This window comes from Panulirus ornatus, chromosome 7 (assembly GCF_036320965.1).
Source record: "Panulirus ornatus isolate Po-2019 chromosome 7, ASM3632096v1, whole genome shotgun sequence".
In the NCBI taxonomy this organism is placed as follows: Eukaryota; Metazoa; Arthropoda; class Malacostraca; order Decapoda; family Palinuridae; genus Panulirus; species Panulirus ornatus.
Genome location: NC_092230.1, coordinates 6,657,074 through 6,677,278, shown reverse-complemented (window position 1 = coordinate 6,677,278; position 20,205 = coordinate 6,657,074). Strand labels below are relative to the sequence as shown.

Genomic DNA, 20,205 nt, shown 5'->3' with positions numbered 1-20,205 from the left:
TTTCACTCCATCTTTCCACCTCCAATTTGGTCTCCCACTTCTCGTTCCCTCCACCTCTGACACATATATCCTCTTAGTCAATCTTTCCTCACTCATCTCTCCATGTGACCATACCATTTCAAAACACCCTCTTCTGCTCTCTCAACTACACTATTTTTATTACCACACATCTCTCTTACCCTATTATTACTTACTCGATCAAATCACCTCACACCACATATTGTCCTCAAACATTTCATTTCCAGCACATCCATCCTCCTCTGCACAACTGTATCCATAGCCCATGCCTTGCAACCATACAGCATTGTTGGAACCACTATTCCTTCAGACATACCCATTTTTGCTTTCCGAGATCATGTTCTCGACTTCCACACATTCTTTAAGGCTCCCAGAACTTTCGCCCCCTCCCCCACCCTATGATTCACTTCCGCTTCCATGGTTCCATCCGCTGCTAAATCCACTCCCAGATATCTAAAACACTTCACTTCCTCCAGTTTTTCTCCATTCAGACTTACCTCCTAATTGACTTGACCCTCACCCCTACTGTACCTAACAACCTTGCTCTTATTCACATTTACTCTCAACTTTCTTCTTTCACACACTTTACCAAACTCTGTCATTAGCTTCTGCAGTTTCTCACATGAATCAGCCACCAGTGCTGTATCATCAGCAAACAACACCTTACTCACTTCCCAGGCTCTCTCTTTCCAAAACTCTTGCGTTCACCTCCCTAACAACCCCATCCATAAACAAATTAAACAACCATGGAGACATCACACACCCCTGCTGCAAACCTACATTCACTGAGAACCAATCACTTTCCTCTCTTCCTACACGTACACATGCCTTACATCCTCAATAAAAACTTTTCACTGCTTCTAACAACTTGCCTCCCACGCCATAAATTCTTAATACCTTCCACAGAGCATCTCAATCAACTCTATCATATGCCTTCTCCAGATCCATAAATGTTACATACAAATCCATTTGCTTTTCTAAGTATTTCTCACATACATTCTTCAAAGCAAACACCTGATCCACACATCCTCTACCACTTCTGAAACCACACTGCTCTTCCCCAATCTGATGCTCTGAATATCCCTTCACCCTCTCAATCAATACCCTCCCATATAATTTACCAGGAATACTCAACAAACTTATACCTCTGTAATTTGAGCACTCACTCTTATCCCCTTTGCCTTTGTACAATGGCACTATGCAAGCATTCCGCCAATCCTCAGGCACCTCACCATGAATCATACATACATTAAATAACCTTGCCAACCAGTCAACAATACAGTCACCCCCTTATTTGATAAATTCCACTGCAATACCATCCAAACCCGCTGCCTTGCCGGCTTTCATCTTCCGCAATGCTTTTACTACCTCTTCTCAGTTTACCAGATCATTCTCCCTAACCTTCTCACTTTGCACACCACCTCGACCAAAACATCCCATATTTGCCTCTCTATCATCAAACACATTCAACAAACCTTCAAAATACTCACTCCATCTCCTTCTCACATCACCGCCACTTGTTATCACCTCCCCATTAGCCCCCTTCACTGAAGTTCCCATTTGTTCCCTTGTCTCAAGCACTTTATTTACCTCCTTCCAAAACATCTTTTTATCCTCCCTAAAATTTAATGATACTCTCACCCCATCTCTCATTCGCCCTCTTTTTCACCTCTTGCACCTTTCTCTTGACCTCCTGCCTCTTTCTTTTATACATCTCCCACTCATTTGCATTATTTCCCTGCAAAAATCGTCCAAATGCCTCTCTCTTCTCTTTCACTAATAATCTTACTTCTTCATCCCACCACTCACTACCCTTTCTAATCTGCCCATCTCCCACGCTTCTCATGCCACAAGCATCTTTTGCGCAAGCCATCACTGCTTCCCTAAATATATCCCATTCCTCCCCCACTCCCCTTATGTCCTTTGTTCTCTCCTTTTTCCATTCTGTACTCAGTCTCTCCTGGTATTTCCTCACACAAGTCTCCTTCCCAAGCTCACTTACTCTCACCACTCTCTTCACCCCAACATTCTTCTATTCTGAAAACCTTTACAAATCTTCACCTTCGCCTCCACAAGATAATGATCAGACATCCCTCCAGTTGCACCTCTCAGCACATTAACATCCAAAAGTCTCTCTTTCGCGCGCCTATCAATGAACATGTAATCCGATAACGCTCTCTGGCCATCTCTCCTACTTACATACGTATACTTATGTATATCTCTCTTTTTAAACCATGTATTCCCAATCACCAGTCCTTTTTTAGCACATAAATCTACAAGCACTTCACCATTTCCATTTACAACACTGAACACCCCATGTATACCAATTATTCCCTCAACTGCCACATTACTCACCTTTGCATTCAAATCACCCATCACTATAACCCGGTCTCGTGCATCAAAACCACTAACACACTCATTCAGCTGCTCCCAAAACACTTGCCTCTCATGATCTTTCTTCTCATGCCCAGGTGCATATGCACCAATAATCTCCCATCTCTCTCCATCAACTTTCAGTTTTACCCATATCAATGTAGAGTTTACTTTCTTACACTCTATCACATACTCCCACCACTCCTGTTTCAGGTGTAGTGCTACTCCATCCCTTGCTCTTGTCCTCTCACTAACCCCTGACTTTACTCCCAAGACATTCCCAAACCACTCTTCCCCTTTACCCTTGAGCTTCGTTTCACTCAGAGCCAAAACATCCAGGTTCCTTTCCTCAAACATACTACCTATCTCTTCTTTTTTCTCATCTTGGTTACATCCACACACATTTAGACACCCCATTCTGAGCCTTCGAGGAGGATGAGCACTCCCCACGTGACTCCTTCTTCTGTTTCCCCTTTTAGAAAGTTAAAATACAAGGAGGGGAGGGTTTCTAGCCCCCCCACTCCCATCCCCTTTAGTCGCCTTCTGCGACACGTGGGGAATGTGTGGGAAGTATTCATTCTCCCCTATCCCCAGGGATAACAGTGACACAGTTAAGTACCCTTTTTTTTTTACTCTGTAGGATTGTGCGCGAAAGAGAGACTTTTGGATGTTAATGTGCTGAGAGGTGCAACTGGAGGGATGTCTGATCATTATCTTGTGGAGGCTAAGGTGAAGATTTGTATGGGTTTTCAGAAAAGAAGAGTGAATGTTGGGGTGAAGAGGGTGGTGAGAGTAAGTGAGCTTGGGAAGGAGACTTGTGTGAGGAAGTACCAGGAGAGACTGAGTACAGAATGGAAAAAGGTGAGAACAATGGAAGTAAGGGGAGTGGGGGAGGACTGGGATGTATTTAGGGAATCAGTGATGGATTGCGCAAAAGGTGCTTGTGGCATGAGAAGAGTGGGAGGTGGGTTGATTAGAAAGGGTAGTGAGTGGTGGGATGAAGAAGTAAGAGCATTAGTGAAAGAGAAGAGAAAGGCATTTGGACGATTTTTGCAGGGAAAAAATGCAGTTGAGTGGGAGACGTATAAAAGAAAGAGACAGGAGGTCAAGAGAAAGGTGCAAGAGGTGAAAAAAAGGGCAAATGAGAGTTGGGGTGAGAGAGTATCATTAAATTTTAGGGAGAATAAAAAGATGTTCTGGAAGGAGGTAAATAAAGTGCGTAAGACAAGGGAGCAAATGGGAACTTCAGTGAAGGGCGCAAATGGGGAGGTGATAACAAGTAGTGGTGATGTGAGAAGGAGATGGAGTGAGTATTTTGAAGGTTTGTTGAATGTGTTTGATGATAGAGTGGCAGATATAGGGTGTTTTGGTCGAGGTGGTGTGCAAAGTGAGAGGGTTAGGGAAAATGATTTGGTAAACAGAGAAGAGGTAGTAAAAGCTTTGCGGAAGATGAAAGCCGGCAAGGCAGCGGGTTTGGATGGTATTGCAGTGGAATTTATTAAAAAAGGGGGTGACTGTATTGTTGACTGGTTGGTAAGGTTATTTAATGTATGTATGACTCATGGTGAGGTGCCTGAGGATTGGCGTAATGCGTTCATAGTGCCATTGTACAAAGGCAAAGGGGATAAGAGTGAGTGCTCAAATTACAGAGGTATAAGTTTGTTGAGTATTCCTGGTAAATTATATGGGAGGGTATTGATTGAGAGGGTGAAGGCATGTACAGAGCATCAGATTGGGGAAGAGCAGTGTGGTTTCAGAAGTGGTAGAGGATGTGTGGATCAGGTGTTTGCTTTGAAGAATGTATGTGAGAAATACTTAGAAAAGCAAATGGATTTGTATGTAGCATTTATGGATCTGGAGAAGGCATATGATAGAGTTGATAGAGATGCTCTGTGGAAGGTATTAAGAATATATGGTATGGGAGGCAAGTTGTTAGAAGCAGTGAAAAGTTTTTATCGAGGATGTAAGGCATGTGTACGTGTAGGAAGAGAGGAAAGTGATTGGTTCTCAGTGAATGTAGGTTTGCGGCAGGGGTGTGTGATGTCTCCATGGTTGTTTAATTTGTTTATGGATGGGGTTGTTAGGGAGGTGAATGCAAGAGTTTTGGAAAGAGGGGCAAGTATGAAGTCTGTTGGGGATGAGAGAGCTTGGGAAGTGAGTCAGTTGTTGTTCGCTGATGATACAGCGCTGGTGGCTGATTCATGTGAGAAACTGCAGAAGCTGGTGACTGAGTTTGGTAAAGTGTGTGATAGAAGAAAGTTAAGAGTAAATGTGAATAAGAGCAAGGTTATTAGGTACAGTAGGGGTGAGGGTCAAGTCAATTGGGAGGTGAGTTTTAATGGAGAAAAGCTGGAGGAAGTAAAGTGTTTTAGATATCTGGGAGTGGATCTGGCAGCGGATGGAACCATGGAAGCGGAAGTGGATCATAGGGTGGGGGAGGGGGCGAAAATCCTGGGGGCCTTGAAGAATGTGTGGAAGTCGAGAACATTATCTCGGAAAGCAAAAATGGGTATGTTTGAAGGAATAGTGGTTCCAACAATGTTGTATGGTTGCGAGGCGTGGGCTATGGATAGAGTTGTGCGCAGGAGGATGGATGTGCTGGAAATGAGATGTTTGAGGACAATGTGTGGTGTGAGGTGGTTTGATCGAGTAAGTAACGTAAGGGTGAGAGAGATATGTGGAAATAAAAAGAGCGTGATTGAGAGAGCAGAAGAGGGCATTTTGAAATGGTTTGGGCACATGGAGAGAATGAGTGAGGAAAGATTGACCAAGAGGATATATGTGTCGGAGGTGGAGGGAACGAGGAGAAGAGGGAGACCTAATTGGAGGTGGAAAGATGGAGTGAAAAAGATTTTATGTGATCGGGGCCTGAACATGCAGGAGGGTGAAAGGAGGGCAAGGAATAGAGTGAATTGGAATGATGTGGTATACCGGGGTTGACGTGCTGTCAGTGGATTGAATCGGAGCATGTGAAGCGTCTGGGGTAAACCATGGAAAGCTGTGTAGGTATGTATATTTGCGTGTGTGGACGTATGTATATACATGTGTATGGGGGTGGGTTGGGCCATTTTCTTTCGTCTGTTTCCTTGCGCTACCTCGCAAATGCGGGAGACAGTGACAAAGCAAAAAAAAAAAAGAAAAAAAAAAAGGATTGTGCAAAATCTATACCTCCACTATCCTTTCAAACGCCATTACTTTACTTTTATATGCTTTTATCTTCTATTGCCAGTACTTACACACATCATAAAAGACACTTAAACCTTCTGCAACTCATCTTCACTCTCAGCAAACAACACAGGATCATATACCTCCACTACACTCCATCTGCACCCCCTTTCCCTGGTTTTGCTTCTACCTCTCTTGTCACTTTATCCATACATATATATGCTAAAAAGCCATGGTGACATCACACAGCCCTGTCTTCCACCCTCATGTATATGGAAGCTTTCTCTAAACTCTCCATCCATTCTTACACATGACTTTTCTATTCTATAGAAAGTTTTCACACCTAACTAACAGTTGTCCTCCTACCCCATATATTCTTAACACATCCCATAAAGCATTCCACTCAGCACTATCATATGCTTTCTCTAGATCCGTAAAAGTTCCATACACCTTCTTTCCTTCTGATGTATACTTTTCATCAGTCATTTTCAACACAAAAATCTTATCCACACATTCCCCTGCCTTTCCTAAAACCCCTTTTCTCCTCACTTGTTCTGCATTCATTTCCACTACTCTGTCAGTCAACACTTGCATACACTTTTCCTGGTATACTTATTCCCCTATAATTGCTACACATAACCTTAGCACCTTTTCCTTTGAATAAAGGAACAGTAATAGCTTTAACTAATTCCTTTGGCACAACTTTCTGCTTCCATGCTAAATTACATGCACTGTATTACTCTCCTCCATACTTCAACATTTCAGCCATGATCCCATCCACTCGAGGTGCGTTTCTTACCTTCAGTCTCATTACTGCCCTTTTTACCTCCCGTCTTGCAATAGACCCCTGCACTTTTATCCTTTTCCTTCCATCCTCCATACTCATGCATGTAAGAACTGCTGCCTCACCTCCCACATTCATCAGTTCTTCAGAATACTCTGTTCATTTTCCCATCACTTCCTCCTTTTGATTCAGCAACTCCCCTTTCTTCTCACATTAACATTTCCTCTCTTACATCCACCCCTTTCCCTTTTCACGACCTTTCAATACAATTTTTTATTTTTCCTAAGCTTTTCACTCAACTTTCTTCCAAAATCTTTATCTACTCTTTCTTTGCTTTTCTTTATCAGCTTGTTAACATTCTGTGTACACATCTTATACTCTTCCCTCCTTTTCTGGACTTACACTTGTATATTCTTTTCAAGCAATCTGCCATATGCCTTTTTTTTTATCTCTTCCATAGTATTTCTAATCTCATTTGTCCACCATGCATTTCCACTTTTTCCTCTCAGATCCTTGTATCTTACTCCTAATTCTACAACCTTTGATAGTCCTTCTCTAAACTTATGGAACAGCTCATTGACTTATGACTACATCTCTACATGAACTGCACCTCCATCTAAACTTTTGGTCACCCTTCTTTCATACTCCTTGCATTTTTTTTTATTCATCTCGCTTGGCAATGCATTTACGTCTTCGTTCTTCCTTACACCTTACCTCTGTTTCTCCGTGATCCCCACCACCACAAGAACTGCAAAATGGTCAGTCTCTAAAGAATCCTCTCACAACTCTGGCATCCAGCACGGCCATTCTCAGCCTTGCATCTACTGCCAAATATTCAAACCCCTTTGTTCTTCTTGCCCAATGTTTCTCATCTTGTGGATGATCTTTTGTTGAAAAATGGTTTTTGCAGGGAATAAAGCCTTCCGAGCACAGACATCCACAAGATAACTTCCATTCTCATTTACTCCAGGCACTCTCCATTTACCATCTATCTCATCAGTTTCATCAGATCCCACCTTCGCAGCCATATCACCAATTAGAGGCCCCTTTCTCTCCTTCCCAAAACCATTTATAGTCATTCAAATTTCTCCAGAAATGTTTCATTTCATCTTTACCTGGCACAGTCTTCATATTCACAAGTGCATATACTTCAGAGTTGCAGTCTTTTTTTTCACCCACACTATTCTTGATCCATTCCATTCATGTTTGGTAACACCTTCCCTTATTCTCGGTAATAGCACCATTGCACATCCTTCTTTCCCTATTCCATGATGATTTTCATTCATTCCCATCCATACCACTCCTCCTTCCACACCCTCGCATAATTTGCATTCACCACTTCCATTCTCACTTCATGCACCCTGCCCAAAGGTATGGGTTTCTGCAATCCCAGCACATCCAGACTATGACTTTTAAGTTTCTCCACAAGCTCCTTCCTTTTACTCTCACCAATAATCCCATTTACATTGTCATGTACAGAGCATCAGATTGGGGAAGAGCAGTGTGGTTTCAGAAGTGGTAGAGGATGTGTGGATCAGGTGTTTGCTTTGAAGAATGTATGTGAGAAATACTTAGAAAAGCAAATGGATTTGTATGTAGCATTTATCGATCTGGAGAAGGCATATGATAGAGTTGATAGAGATGCTCTGTGGAAGGTATTAAGAATATATGGTGTGGGAGGCAAGTTGTTAGAAGCTGTGAAAAGTTTTTATCGAGGATGTAAGGCATGTGTACGTGTAGGAAGAGAGGAAAGTGATTGGTTCTCAGTGAATGTAGGTTTGCGGCAGGGGTGTGTGATGTCTCCATGGTTGTTTGATTTGTTTATGGATGGGGTTGTTAGGGAGGTGAATGCAAGAGTTTTGGAAAGAGGGGCAAGTATGAAGTCTGTTGTGGATGAGAGAGCTTGGGAAGTGAGTCAGTTGTTGTTCGCTGATGATACAGCGCTGGTGGCTGATTCATGTGAGAAACTGCAGAAGCTGGTGACTGAGTTTGGTAAAGTGTGTGAAAGAAAGTTAAGAGTAAATGTGAATAAGAGCAAGGTTATTAGGTACAGTAGGGTTGAGGGTCAAGTCAATTGGGAGGTAAGTTTGAATGGAGAAAAACTGGAGGAAGTAAAGTGTTTTAGATATCTGGGAGTGGATCTGGCCGCGGATGGAACCATGGAAGCGGAAGTGGATCATAGGGTGGGGTAGGGGGCGAAAATTCTGGGAGCCTTGAAGAATGTGTGGAAGTCGAGAACATTATCTCGGAAAGCAAAAATGGGTATGTTTGAAGGAATAGTGGTTCCAACAATGTTGTATGGTTGCGAGGCGTGGGCTATGGATAGAGTTGTGCGCAGGAGGATGGATGTGCTGGAAATGAGATGTTTGAGGACAATGTGTGGTGTGAGGTGGTTTGATCGAGTAAGTAACATAAGGGTAAGAGAGATGTGTGGAAGTAAAAAGAGCGTGGTTGAGAGAGCAGAAGAGGGTGTTTTGAAATGGTTTGGGCACATGGAAAGAATGAGTGAGGAAAGATTGACCAAGAGGATATATGTGTCGGAGGTGGAGGGAACGAGGAGAAGTGGGAGACCAAATTGGAGGTGGAAAGATGGAGTGAAAAAGATTTTGTGTGATCGGGGCCTGAACATGCAGGAGGGTGAAAGGAGGGCAAGGAATAGAGTGAATTGGATCGATGTGGTATACCGGGGTTGACGTGCTGTCAGTGGATTGAATCAGGGCATGTGAAGCGTCTGGGGTTAACCATGGAAAGCTGTGTAGGTATGTATATTTGCGTGTGTGGACGTATGTATATACATGTGTATGGGGGTGGGTTGGGCCATTTCTTTCGTCTGTTTCCTTGCGTTACCTCGCAAACGCGGGATACAGCGATATAGCAAAAAAAAAAAAAAAAAGAAAACATTGTCATTATCCTCAATTACTCATCCCTTTTACTCCCCAGCATAACTGGTAGACTTCATTGTCACTTCTTAACCTTTTGTGCCGCACCTTTGACAAGCCATAGGGGAACTCCAATGCTGTGTTTTCCTGAGGAAGTAGGTCATTCATATTGGCTGAAAAGCTAAAACCCCAGAACGCCACAAGTGTTTGTCTTTTTTTTATTTTAACTACTATTATTGCCCTGTTTCTGCTTTACCCCTGAGGATGTAATAATGAAGTCACCATGAGAAGGTGGGGTGAGACTTGGATACTCCAGAAAACTAGAGTTTTTCCTTAAGCCACTGAAATTCAAAATTTTCCCAGCTTTCAAGCCCGTACACAGTAGCAGCAGCACCTGGCCTCATTGGTTGTGTTACTCCCACTGTGCAAAGCAAACTATCCAATGGATTAGGCTTATAGTGCACATTTTACAGAGTAGCAGTAAAAACAAAAAGAAATGCCACAGCATAAATTCTTTTGATTTACAAGCTGTAAGTGAGGAAAAGACCATTGTACTAATGCAGTGCTTTAAGCAGCAAAAATCGTACAAAACTTTTAGCTTTGTTCAATTTCAAGTCTAAAAACTGATCCGTGCTCTTCACAGCTCATTGGTGTGTCCCCACCTTGAATACTGTGTTCAGTTTTGGTCACCCTACATGAGAAAGACAGAATCGAAAAAATGCAGCAGAAGCTCATAAGATGACTTGCAGACAGGAACAGATCCTGTGAGAGCCATCTAGAAGGTTAAACTTATTCAGCTTTTTAAAAAAAAGGAAGGTGAAGAGGTGATATGATACTGGTATTCAGAATGACCAAAAGCTTTGGCAGTCTTTAATCTGATCAGCTATATAAGACTAGATCAGTCTGATTTTACTTGTAGCAGTGGACAGAAAACTTTTGGGCATATATTTTTTATCGAATGAGGCAAAATACCTTTTCTTGAGGAAGACTGTAAACAAGGAAAATTTTACCACTGAGTGCAGTTTAAATTCTTCAACACCATAGATACGATTATGTATGTAGCATTTATGGGTCTGGAGAAGGCATATGATAGAGTTGATAGAGATGCTCTGTGGAAGTTATTAAGAATATATGGTGTGGGAGGCAAGTTGTTAGAAGCAGTGAAAAGTTTTTATTGAGGATGTAAGGCATGTGTACATGTAGGAAGAGAGGAAAGTGATTGGTTCTCAGTGAATGTAGGTTTGCGGCAGGGGTGTGTGATGTCTCCATGGTTGTTTAATTTGTTTATGGATGGGGTTGTTAGGGAGGTGAATGCAAGAGTTTTGGAAAGAGGGGCAAGTATGCAGTCTGTTGTGGATGAGAGAGCTTGGAAAGTGAGTCAGTTGTTGTTCGCTGATGATACAGTGCTGGTGGCTGATTCATGTGAGAAACTGCAGAAGCTGGTGACTGAGTTTCGTAGTGTGAGAGAAGAAAGTTGAGAGTAAATGTGAATAAGAGCAAGGTTATTAGGTACAGTAGGGGTGAGGGTCAAGTCAATTGGGAGGTAAGTTAGAATGGAGAAAAACTGGAGGAAGTAAAGTGTTTTAGATATCTGGGAGTGGATTTGGCAGTGGATGGAACCATGGAAGCGGAAGTGGATCATAGGGTGGGAGAGGGTGCGAAAATTCTGGGAGCCTTGAAGAATGTTTGGAAGTCGAGAACATTATCTCGGAAAGCAAAAATGGGTATGTTTGAAGGAATAGTGGTTCCAACAATGTTGTATGGTTGCGAGGCATGGGCTATGGATAGAGTAGTGGGCAGGAGGGTGGATATGCTGGAAATGAGATGTTTGAGGGCAATATGTGGTATGAGGTGGTTTGATCGAGTAAGTGATAATAGGGTAAGAGAGATGTGTGGTAATAAAAAGAGTGTGGTTGAGAGAGCAGAAGAGGGTGTTTTGAAATGGTTTGGTCACATGGAGAGAATGAGTGAGGAAAGATTGACAAAGAGGATATATGTGTCAGAGGTTGAGGGAACGAGAAGTGGGAGACCAAATTGGAGGTGGAAAGATGGAGTGAAAAAGATTTTGAGTGATCGGGGCCTGAACATGCAGGAGGATGAAAGGCGTGCAAGGAATAGAGTGAATTGGAACGATGTGGTATACTGGGGCCGACGTGCTGTCAATGGATTGAACCAGGGTATGTGAAGCGTCTGGGGTAAACCATGGAAAGTTCTGTGGGGCCTGGATGTGGAAAGGGAGCTGTGGTTTCAGTGCATTATTTCATGACAGCTAGAGACTGAGTGTGAACGAATGGGGCGTTTGTTGTCTTTTCCTAACACTACCTCGCACACATGAGGGGGGAGGGGTTTGTTATTACATGTGTGGCGGAGTGGCGATGGGAATGAATAAAGGCAGACAGTATGAATTATGTACACGTGTATATATGTATGTCTGTGAGTGTATATACATGTATACGTTGAGATGTATAGGTATGTATATTTGCGTGTGTGGACTAGCATGTATATACATGTGTATGTGGGTGGGTTGGGCCATTCTTTTGTCTGTTTCCTTGCGCTACCTTGCTGACGTGGGAGACAGTGACAAAGCAAAATAAATAGAATAAATAGAATAAATAGATACAACCAAAGATACATGACAATACATGACCAGTATTTAGCTTTTAAGTTCATAACTCATTTTATTCATGCCTATGGAGGTATGTCCCATCAGTTTCTGATCTCTGTATTATCACAAGCAGTCTCGAAAGGATCGACTGATTTGTTGTTTGCAATCCTTTGTGTTCCATTGTAATTCACTACCTTATTTAGGTGTTGCCAGACTTTGCCTGTATGATGTTACACTGTGAGTGAAAAGTTCACCTTTAGCAATGCTGCATCATTGATAGTACAATATCATTAAGATCTTCCCACTCCAAAGGAATTCATCATTCCTGTGCTATTGAATGTAGTGTAGCTTTGCAGCTGCAGGAGCTGCTGGAAAAGAGGTGCTGGAGTAACTCCAGGAACCTTTCAAGAAAAGAGTCCTAGGGTAGTTGTAAATGTATAAATACCTGATTTATCTTAACTTCACAAAGCCTTACTACAGTGGGTAAGAAAGCAATTGGTATCACAAAACGTTTTATCATGAACCCAAAGATGACTTGGAGATAGCATAGATACAAAACTATTTTTTCTTAATGAATTGTTGATGATTCATTGATATTTTGTATAAAGATATTAACATTTTGATCTTTCATTTAAGTGAGATAGAAAGTAGTCAATGTACAAAATTCATTAGATTATTGGTGTTGGGTCATCATTATGTTGTATTCTGTAGAGATGTGTGGTTTGCCAGATGTGTGACAAAACCTTCCATTGTGAAAGGGAAGTAGGGGATTTAGAATTAAATACAAGTTTGGTTTGGAGGATTGCAACTTATTTTTGGAGATCTTTTTTCCAGGTCCCTGTTGAGTGCCTCACAGAGAAGATTGTAAAACCCCACAGGATTCTTTTCATGGAAATGAAGCGGCTAGAGGACATGATTGATATTTTTCAGAGTATGTATAACACGTATTTACTGAAAAGTAATTGGAGCAGTGATTTCATTAAGACTCTTCATCCTCTTGCTCTTCAGTTTTGTACTATACTGTTTTAGTTTATTATTTATGTTAGTACATTTGTTTTTAATAGTAGTTATTTGAATAGTAGATATTTAAACATTTTTCTTCCCTGAAACATATGTACTGCATCATGATTTTTTTTCTTTTCATTTGAGGCTCCAGTCAGGGACAAAAGTTCACATCAAGGCTGGGCCATAATTGAAATACAGAAATGTTAATAAAAGGGTAGAGGAAGAGATAAGTGAAAGTAATTATGAATTTTGGAGGAAAAGAAAACCTCTTTTAAAAAGTGCCAGGCCATAGCATCGGGAAAGACATGAGAGGGTAGAGAATTCTAAACCTTTGAGATGTAGGGAAAGAAACATTTATTAAAATGGCCCACCCTTAAGTTTCCAATGGCCACACTTCCATATCATTAGACACTTTAAATCCCAGTCTTCTCTTTGATCACCAGTAAGGTGAGATCCACTGGTGATATTGTTTCCTATCATACTAATGTCTGCTCATCATTCATGAAAGATTTTGGGGAGTCTTGTGTAGTTGCCATTGACTTATCCAAAGGTTGTAACAGTATGGCATCTGGGTCTTATCTTTGTTCTTTTGGCCTCCCTCCCTCTTTTTGCTCCTTCGTATCTAGCTTCCTTTCCGGCTAATCTGTTTTCGTGTTTTCATGGTTGCTGATGGATCAGCCTTCCCCATTTGCCTTCAGCAGCATTTTCCCTCAAGGGTCAGTCCTGTCCTTTATAATTTTTTTTCTTTTTTATCAGCGATTTCCTCTCTTCCACGAATAACTGAATGCACTCTTGTGCTGATGACTCAGTGCTGCATTCATCCACTTAGTTCAATTCTGCTCCTTCTTGTCTCAGTCAATCTACATCTCTTCCTGACACAGCTTCCTCAGTAACCTCAGACTTGGACAGAATATCTCAGTGGGGTAGATGAAATTTAGTCAAGTTTAATGCCTCCAAGACCTAGTTCTACTTATCTCTCTATTGAAAACTCCTAATATCTCTCATCTCTCCTTTGACAGTTCTGTAATTCCACCTGTTAACTCAGTGAACATACTTAGTATTACTGTAACATCCACTCTTTCTTGGGAACCCCACATTACAGAAATAGCTGTCTCCCATGAGAAACTGGGAGTCCTGTTTAGATGTCAAAATTTCTTTTCTTCTGAACAGTTGCTCCATTTATATACAAAGGACTGATCTGTACTTGTATGGAGTACTGCTTTCACATCTGGGATGGTTCTAGCTTTGTATCCTTACTTGATAGGGTTGAGTCAAAGGCAGTCCAACTTATACTCTGCCAGGCTGACTTCAAAACTTGACCATCTTACCCTAAGCAACACTCTAAACTTGAAATAACTCACCAGCTTAGATACAGACACATCAAATCATGTAATACCTAAAAATATACTACAGTGCACATGGAAGAAATATATGAATACCCGGCGAGGAAGCTAGAATGATTATTCCATGCAGTACCATGAGAAGTGGAAGTAAGTCATAGAGTGGGTGAGCAGGCAATGGTCCTAGGAGAACTGAGGAATGTGTGGATGGAGAGAACATTGTCTGGGAGGACAAAAGTAGGTTTGTTTGAAGGTTATAGTAGTCCCAACAATATTACATAAATGTGAGGGCTATAGTTAAGATGTGTGGAGTGTGGATGTGTTGAAATGTTTGAGCACAATATTTAGTGTGAGGTGGTTTGATTGAGTAAGTAATGAAAGGGTAAGAGAAATGTGTGGCAATAATAAGTTTTGTTCAAGAGGGTATGCTGAAATGGTTTGGACATATGGAGAGATTGAGTGTGAAAAGGTTGACAAAGAAGATGTATGTGCCAGAATTGGAGACCAAGTTATAGATAGAAGGACTGGGTGAAAAAGATTTTGAGTGACTGAGGCCTGAACATGCAGGAGGATGAAAGGCATGCAATTGGAATGATGTGGTATACAGGGTTTGTGTGCTGTCCATGGACTCAACCAAGGCATTTAAAGAATCTAGGCTTAACCATGGAGAGGTCTGTTGGGTTTGGTTGTGAATAGGGAGCTGTGGTTTCAATGCATTACACGTGATGGCTAGGGAATGGATTTGAGCAGATGTAGCCTTTCTTAACCTGTTCGTGGTGCTACCTCGCTGATGCAGAAAAGAGTGATCAAGTGTGAAAAAAACTGAAAAATCTATATGGAGTGACTATAGAAACATTCAAAAGAATGCTAGATGAACTTTAATTAGATATTTCCGACAGGAAACATCTCCCAAAAAAGATAGAATCCTACAACAAGCAAGATACGAGATGGGTGGTAGTGTGGCAGATGAGAGAAACACCATAGTACAATAATCAGGCTGTGTGTTGTACATCATGTGCTAGCCCTTCCATGATGTCAGAATGTCATCATAGATACTCATAGGTATGTAGATATTCCTACTTATAATGGTACAGTACACCACCAATTTTCTGGCACTCTTGGTTCCAACAGATTAACCATTTTGCCGAACCATCCCTGGTCACATAATGACAGTTCATCAACACACCTCTAACCCACTAATTATACATCTCCCATGTGTCTAAAGTATACCATGGACTGCTAGAAATTTAAATTGAACAGATATTAAATGTTTGAGTGCCATAAGATGGTAAGTCTGTTCTTCGTCTTCTGCTGTTAGTGTTTTCCTAGGTGTGCAACACCAGAATAATGCAGTTTCATCTGCTCAGGACTGAGGTGCTTGCCAGCTACGAGTTTTGCCAATTTGTTCACATACTCGGCAGCTCCTTTGTGGTTTGCAGACTGCTTTTCTCCACACTTTATTAATGGAAATTCCATGACGCTTCTTGAATCTTTGAAACCATCCTTTGAAGTCATGCTCATGTTGTAATTTTAGTTCCTTATGGAACAACTAAGCCTGGTCCATTATCACGCTACCTGACAAGTCCACTCCATCACTCCGACGCTGTCAAAACCATTCTATCATCTTTCGATTGTGCTCTTATGATCTTTCACAGTTTTTCTAATCGTCATTTGCTTGGAATTGCTGTTTGCATAGAATTTCAATATTTTCTCCCTTTGCTTCTTTATATCATAAAATACTGTAGATGTCACACAGCTTACATACCGAAACACCACGGTCCATTTTTTTCAACAGTTCTACTTTATCGTGGATTGATATGGACTGGCATTTATGTTTAACACCATGACTGACACTCTCATATGTCTTAGAAGCCACAGCTAGGGTTAAATTTAAGCAAAATAAGCTAAGAATCTCTCAGAATTGCAGTATCACCACCAACAAGTGCAGTGTAAAGAATGTAAATAGGCATGCCCTGCACACAACACCATGTGTGGCTGCCCAGTAAACTAGTCTTGTGGCCACGGTAATTTCAAGTTCCCTCACGTAATTTTGTCTGGACTAAAGGAGGTGCCAAACCATCAGTTGCTGGAAAATCAGTGGTGTACCTGTAATACAGCTCACATTCTTATGTTGTATTATTATGCCTATTGATATACTGTACAGTTTAATATTTCATTTTCATACAAACATATAATAAGAGAAATAAGGTATTGTAACAGATTGCTCTAGAATAATCACTGCTGTGTCATAAATGAACTTAATATTGTGGAATCTACCACATTTATAGGTAGATAGAGGGTATATGGGAGGGTATTGATTGAGAGGGTGAAGGCATGTACAGAGCATCAGATTGGGGAAGAGCAGTGTGGTTTCAGAAGTGGTAGAGGATGTGTGGATCAGGTGTTTGCTTTGAAGAATGTATGTGAGAAATACTTAGAAAAGCAAATGGATTTGTATGTAGCATTTATGGATCTGGAGAAGGCATATGATAGAGTTGATAGAGATGCTCTGTGGAAGGTATCAAGAATATATGGTGTGGGAGGCAAGTTGTTAGAAGCAGTGAAAAGTTTTCATCGAGGATGTAAGGCATGTGTACGTGTAGGAAGAGAGGAAAGTGATTGGTTCTCAGTGAATGTAGGTTTGCGGCAGGGGTGTGTGATGTCTCCATGGTTGTTTAATTTGTTTATGGATGGGGTTGTTAGGGAGGTGAATGCAAAAGTTTTGGAAAGAGGGGCAAGTTTGAAGTCTGTTGTGGATGAGAGAGCTTGGGAAGTGAGTCAGTTGTTGTTCGCTGATGATACAGCGCTGGTGGCTGATTCATGTGAGAAACTGCAGAAGCTGGTGACTGAGTTTGGTAAAGTGTGTGAAAGAAGAAAGTCAAGAGTAAATGTGAATAAGAGCAAGGTTATTAGGTACAGTAGGGTTGAGGGTCAAGTCAATTGGGAGGTAAGTTTGAATGGAGAAAAACTGGAGGAAGTAAAGTGTTTTAGATATCTGGGAGTGGATCTGGCAGCGGATGGAACCATGGAAGCGGAAGTGAATCATAGGGTGGGGGAGGGGGCAAAAATCCTGGGAGCCTTGAAGAATGTGTGGAAGTCGAGAACATTATCTCGGAAAGCAAAATGGGTATGTTTGAAGGAATAGTGGTTCCAACAATGTTGTATGGTTGCGAGGCGTGGGCTATGGATAGAGTTGTGCGCAGGAGGGTGGATGTGCTGGAAATGAGATGTTTGAGGACAATGTGTGGTGTGAGCTGGTTTGATCGAGTAAGTAATGTAAGGGTAAGAGAGATGTGTGGAAATAAAAAGAGCGTGGTTGAGAGAGCAGAAGAGGGTGTTTTGAAATGGTTTGGGCGCATGGAGAGAATGAGTGAGGAAAGATTGACCAAGAGGATATATGTGTCAGAGGTGGAGGGAGCGAGGAGAAGTGGGAGACCAAATTGGAGGTGGAAAGGTGGAGTGAAAAAGATTTTTTGTGATTGGGGCCTGAACATGCAGGAGGGTGAAAGGAGGGCAAGGAATAGAGTGAATTGGATCGATGTGGTATACCGGGGTTGACGTGCTGTCAGTGGATTGAATCAGGGCATGTGGAGCGTCTGGGGTAAACCATGGAAAGTTGTGTGGGGCCTGGATGTGGAAAGGGAGCTGTGGTTTCAGGCATTATTGCATGACAGCTAGAGACTGAGTGTGAACGAATGGGGCCTTTGTTGTCTTTTCCTAGTGCTACCTCGCACACATGAGGGGGGAGGGGGATGGTATTCCATGTGTGGCGAGGTGGCAATGGGAATGAATAAAGGCAGACAGTGTGAATTGTGTGCATGGGTATATATGTATGTGTCTGTGTGTGTATATATATGTGTACATTGAGATGTATAGGTATGTATATTTGCGTGTGTGGACGTGTATGTATATACATTGTGTATGGGGGTGGGTTGGGCCATTTCTTTCGTCTGTTTCCTTGCGCTACCTCGCAAACGTGGGAGACAGCGACAAAGCAAAATAATAATAATAATAGATTCTTGATGCCAGCGAATATGAGTGCAAAGCTGTGTGACGTGGCTAATGAAGGCATGAGGAAGAGTGATTGAAAATACTTGGTTTAAGAAAAAGATGGGTACATGATTATGTGTGCATTAGGTAGAGACATTGGATAGAAGGAGAAGTAGGAACATTAGGCAGGAGCATTAGGTAGAAGTAGTCGGTAGGAACATAAGGTAGGAGCCTCTGCAAACACTACACTAAAGTTGCCCTCTGCTAGTGGCCTCTTAAGGGTGAGGCATTAAAGGCTTAGAAGCAGCACTAGAGTTCACTAGTTATGGAGACTATTGTTGTGGCCACCCCATTGTGAGATTTCCAGTTGGGAACAGGCATCAGAACTTTGTCTTAGACAGAGTGGGCATTATTTGATCACATGCTGATTGATAGGCATACAAAGAAAAGGTTTTTGTATGTGTATTTGCTAAAAAAGGTGGCAGGTGGAATGTCTTATTATTTCTTAGTGGAAGCAAGGGTAAAAGCTTGTGGTGCATTTAGGAAAAGGGGAAATAGGTGTGAAAGTGAGCGAATAGAGGTATCAAGAGGGATTGAAGAAGGAATGACACAGGATGAGATTAAATTATTCAAATGAAGTGGAAGGTATTTAGAAAAGAGGTGCTTAAATGTGCAGTTGAAGTGTATGGCATATACAAGGTGGGATGTGGACATGTGAGAAAAGGGAGTGAGTGGTGGAATGAGAAGTTGAATTAGTGATGAAGTAAAAAAGGGAGATGTATGGATGGTATCTTCAGGGAAGGAATGCAAGTGACTAGAAGGAAGGTATAAGAGCTGAAAAAGATACCTAGTGAGGGATGAGTGAAAGTATTGATGAACTTAGGAGTGAGTATGGAAGTATCTTGGAAGGAGGAGGATTGTGTGAGGGAAAACAACTGAGCAAATGGGGGCAACAGTACAGAAAGCAGGTGAAGTGGGAACAGAGGTATGTATATGGGTGAGAAACTGCAGAAGTTGGTGACTGAGTTTGGTAAAGTGTGTGAAAGAAGAAAGCAGAGAGTAAATGTCAGTAAGAGCAAGGTTATTAGGTTCAGTAGGGTTGAGTGACAAGTTAATTGGGAGGTGAGTTCGAGTGGAGGAAAAGTGGAGGAAGTGAAGTGTATTAGATACCTGGGAGTGGACTTAGCAGCAGATGGAACTATGAAAGCAGAAGTGAGTCACAGGGTGGGGGAGGGGGCGAAGGTTCTGAGAGTGTTGAAGAATGTGTGGAAGGCGAGAACATTAAGTTGGAAAGCAAAAATGGGTATGTTTGAAGGAATAGTGGTTCCAACAACGTTATATTATATGGTTGTGAGGCATGGGCTATAGATAGGGTTGTGCGAAGGAGGGTGGATGTGTTGGAAATGAAAAGTTTGAGGACAATATGTGGCGTTAGGTGGTTTGATCGAGTAAGTAATGAAAGGGAAAGAGATATGTATGGTAATAAAAAGAGTGTGGTTGAGAGAGCTGAAGAGGGTGTGTTGAAATGGTTTGGACACATGGCGAGAATAAGTGAGGAAAGATTGACAAAGAGGATATATGTGTCAGAGGTGGAGGGAATGAGGAGAAGCGGGAGACCAAATTGGAGGTGGAAGGATAGAGTGAAAAAGATTTCGAGGGATTGGGGCCTGAACATACAAGAGGGTGAAAGGAGTGCAAGGAATAGAGTGAACTGGAACGATGTGGTATAATGGGGTTGACGTGTTGTCAATGGATTGAACCAGGGCATGTGAAGTGTCGGGTAAACCATGGAGAGGTTTGTGGGGCTGGGATGTGGAAAGGGAGCTGTGGTTTTGTTGCATTACACATGACAGCTAGAGACTGAGTTTGAATGAATGTGGCTTTTTTTTTTACTGTTACTGGCACAACTTCGCTGGAAAAGGCCAATGCTATTTTGTTTGTGGCTGGGTGGTGACAGGAATAGATGAAGGCAGCAAGTATGAATATGTACATGTGTATATGTGTATATGTCTGTGTATGTATATGTATGTATAAGGTGAAATGTAT

General features: G+C 41.8%; 1 protein-coding gene across 2 annotated transcripts in view; it reads left to right on the top strand.

The window, feature by feature from the left end:
- Positions 1–20,205, top strand: part of LOC139749394 (transcription termination factor, mitochondrial-like) — an 86,252-nt gene that overhangs the window by 25,994 nt on the left and 40,053 nt on the right. For both annotated transcript variants that reach the window (XM_071663201.1, XM_071663200.1), the window contains exon 6: positions 12,659–12,755. In XM_071663201.1, the coding sequence (XP_071519302.1) occupies positions 12,659–12,755 (97 nt within the window). The remainder of the gene's footprint in view (positions 1–12,658; positions 12,756–20,205) is intronic.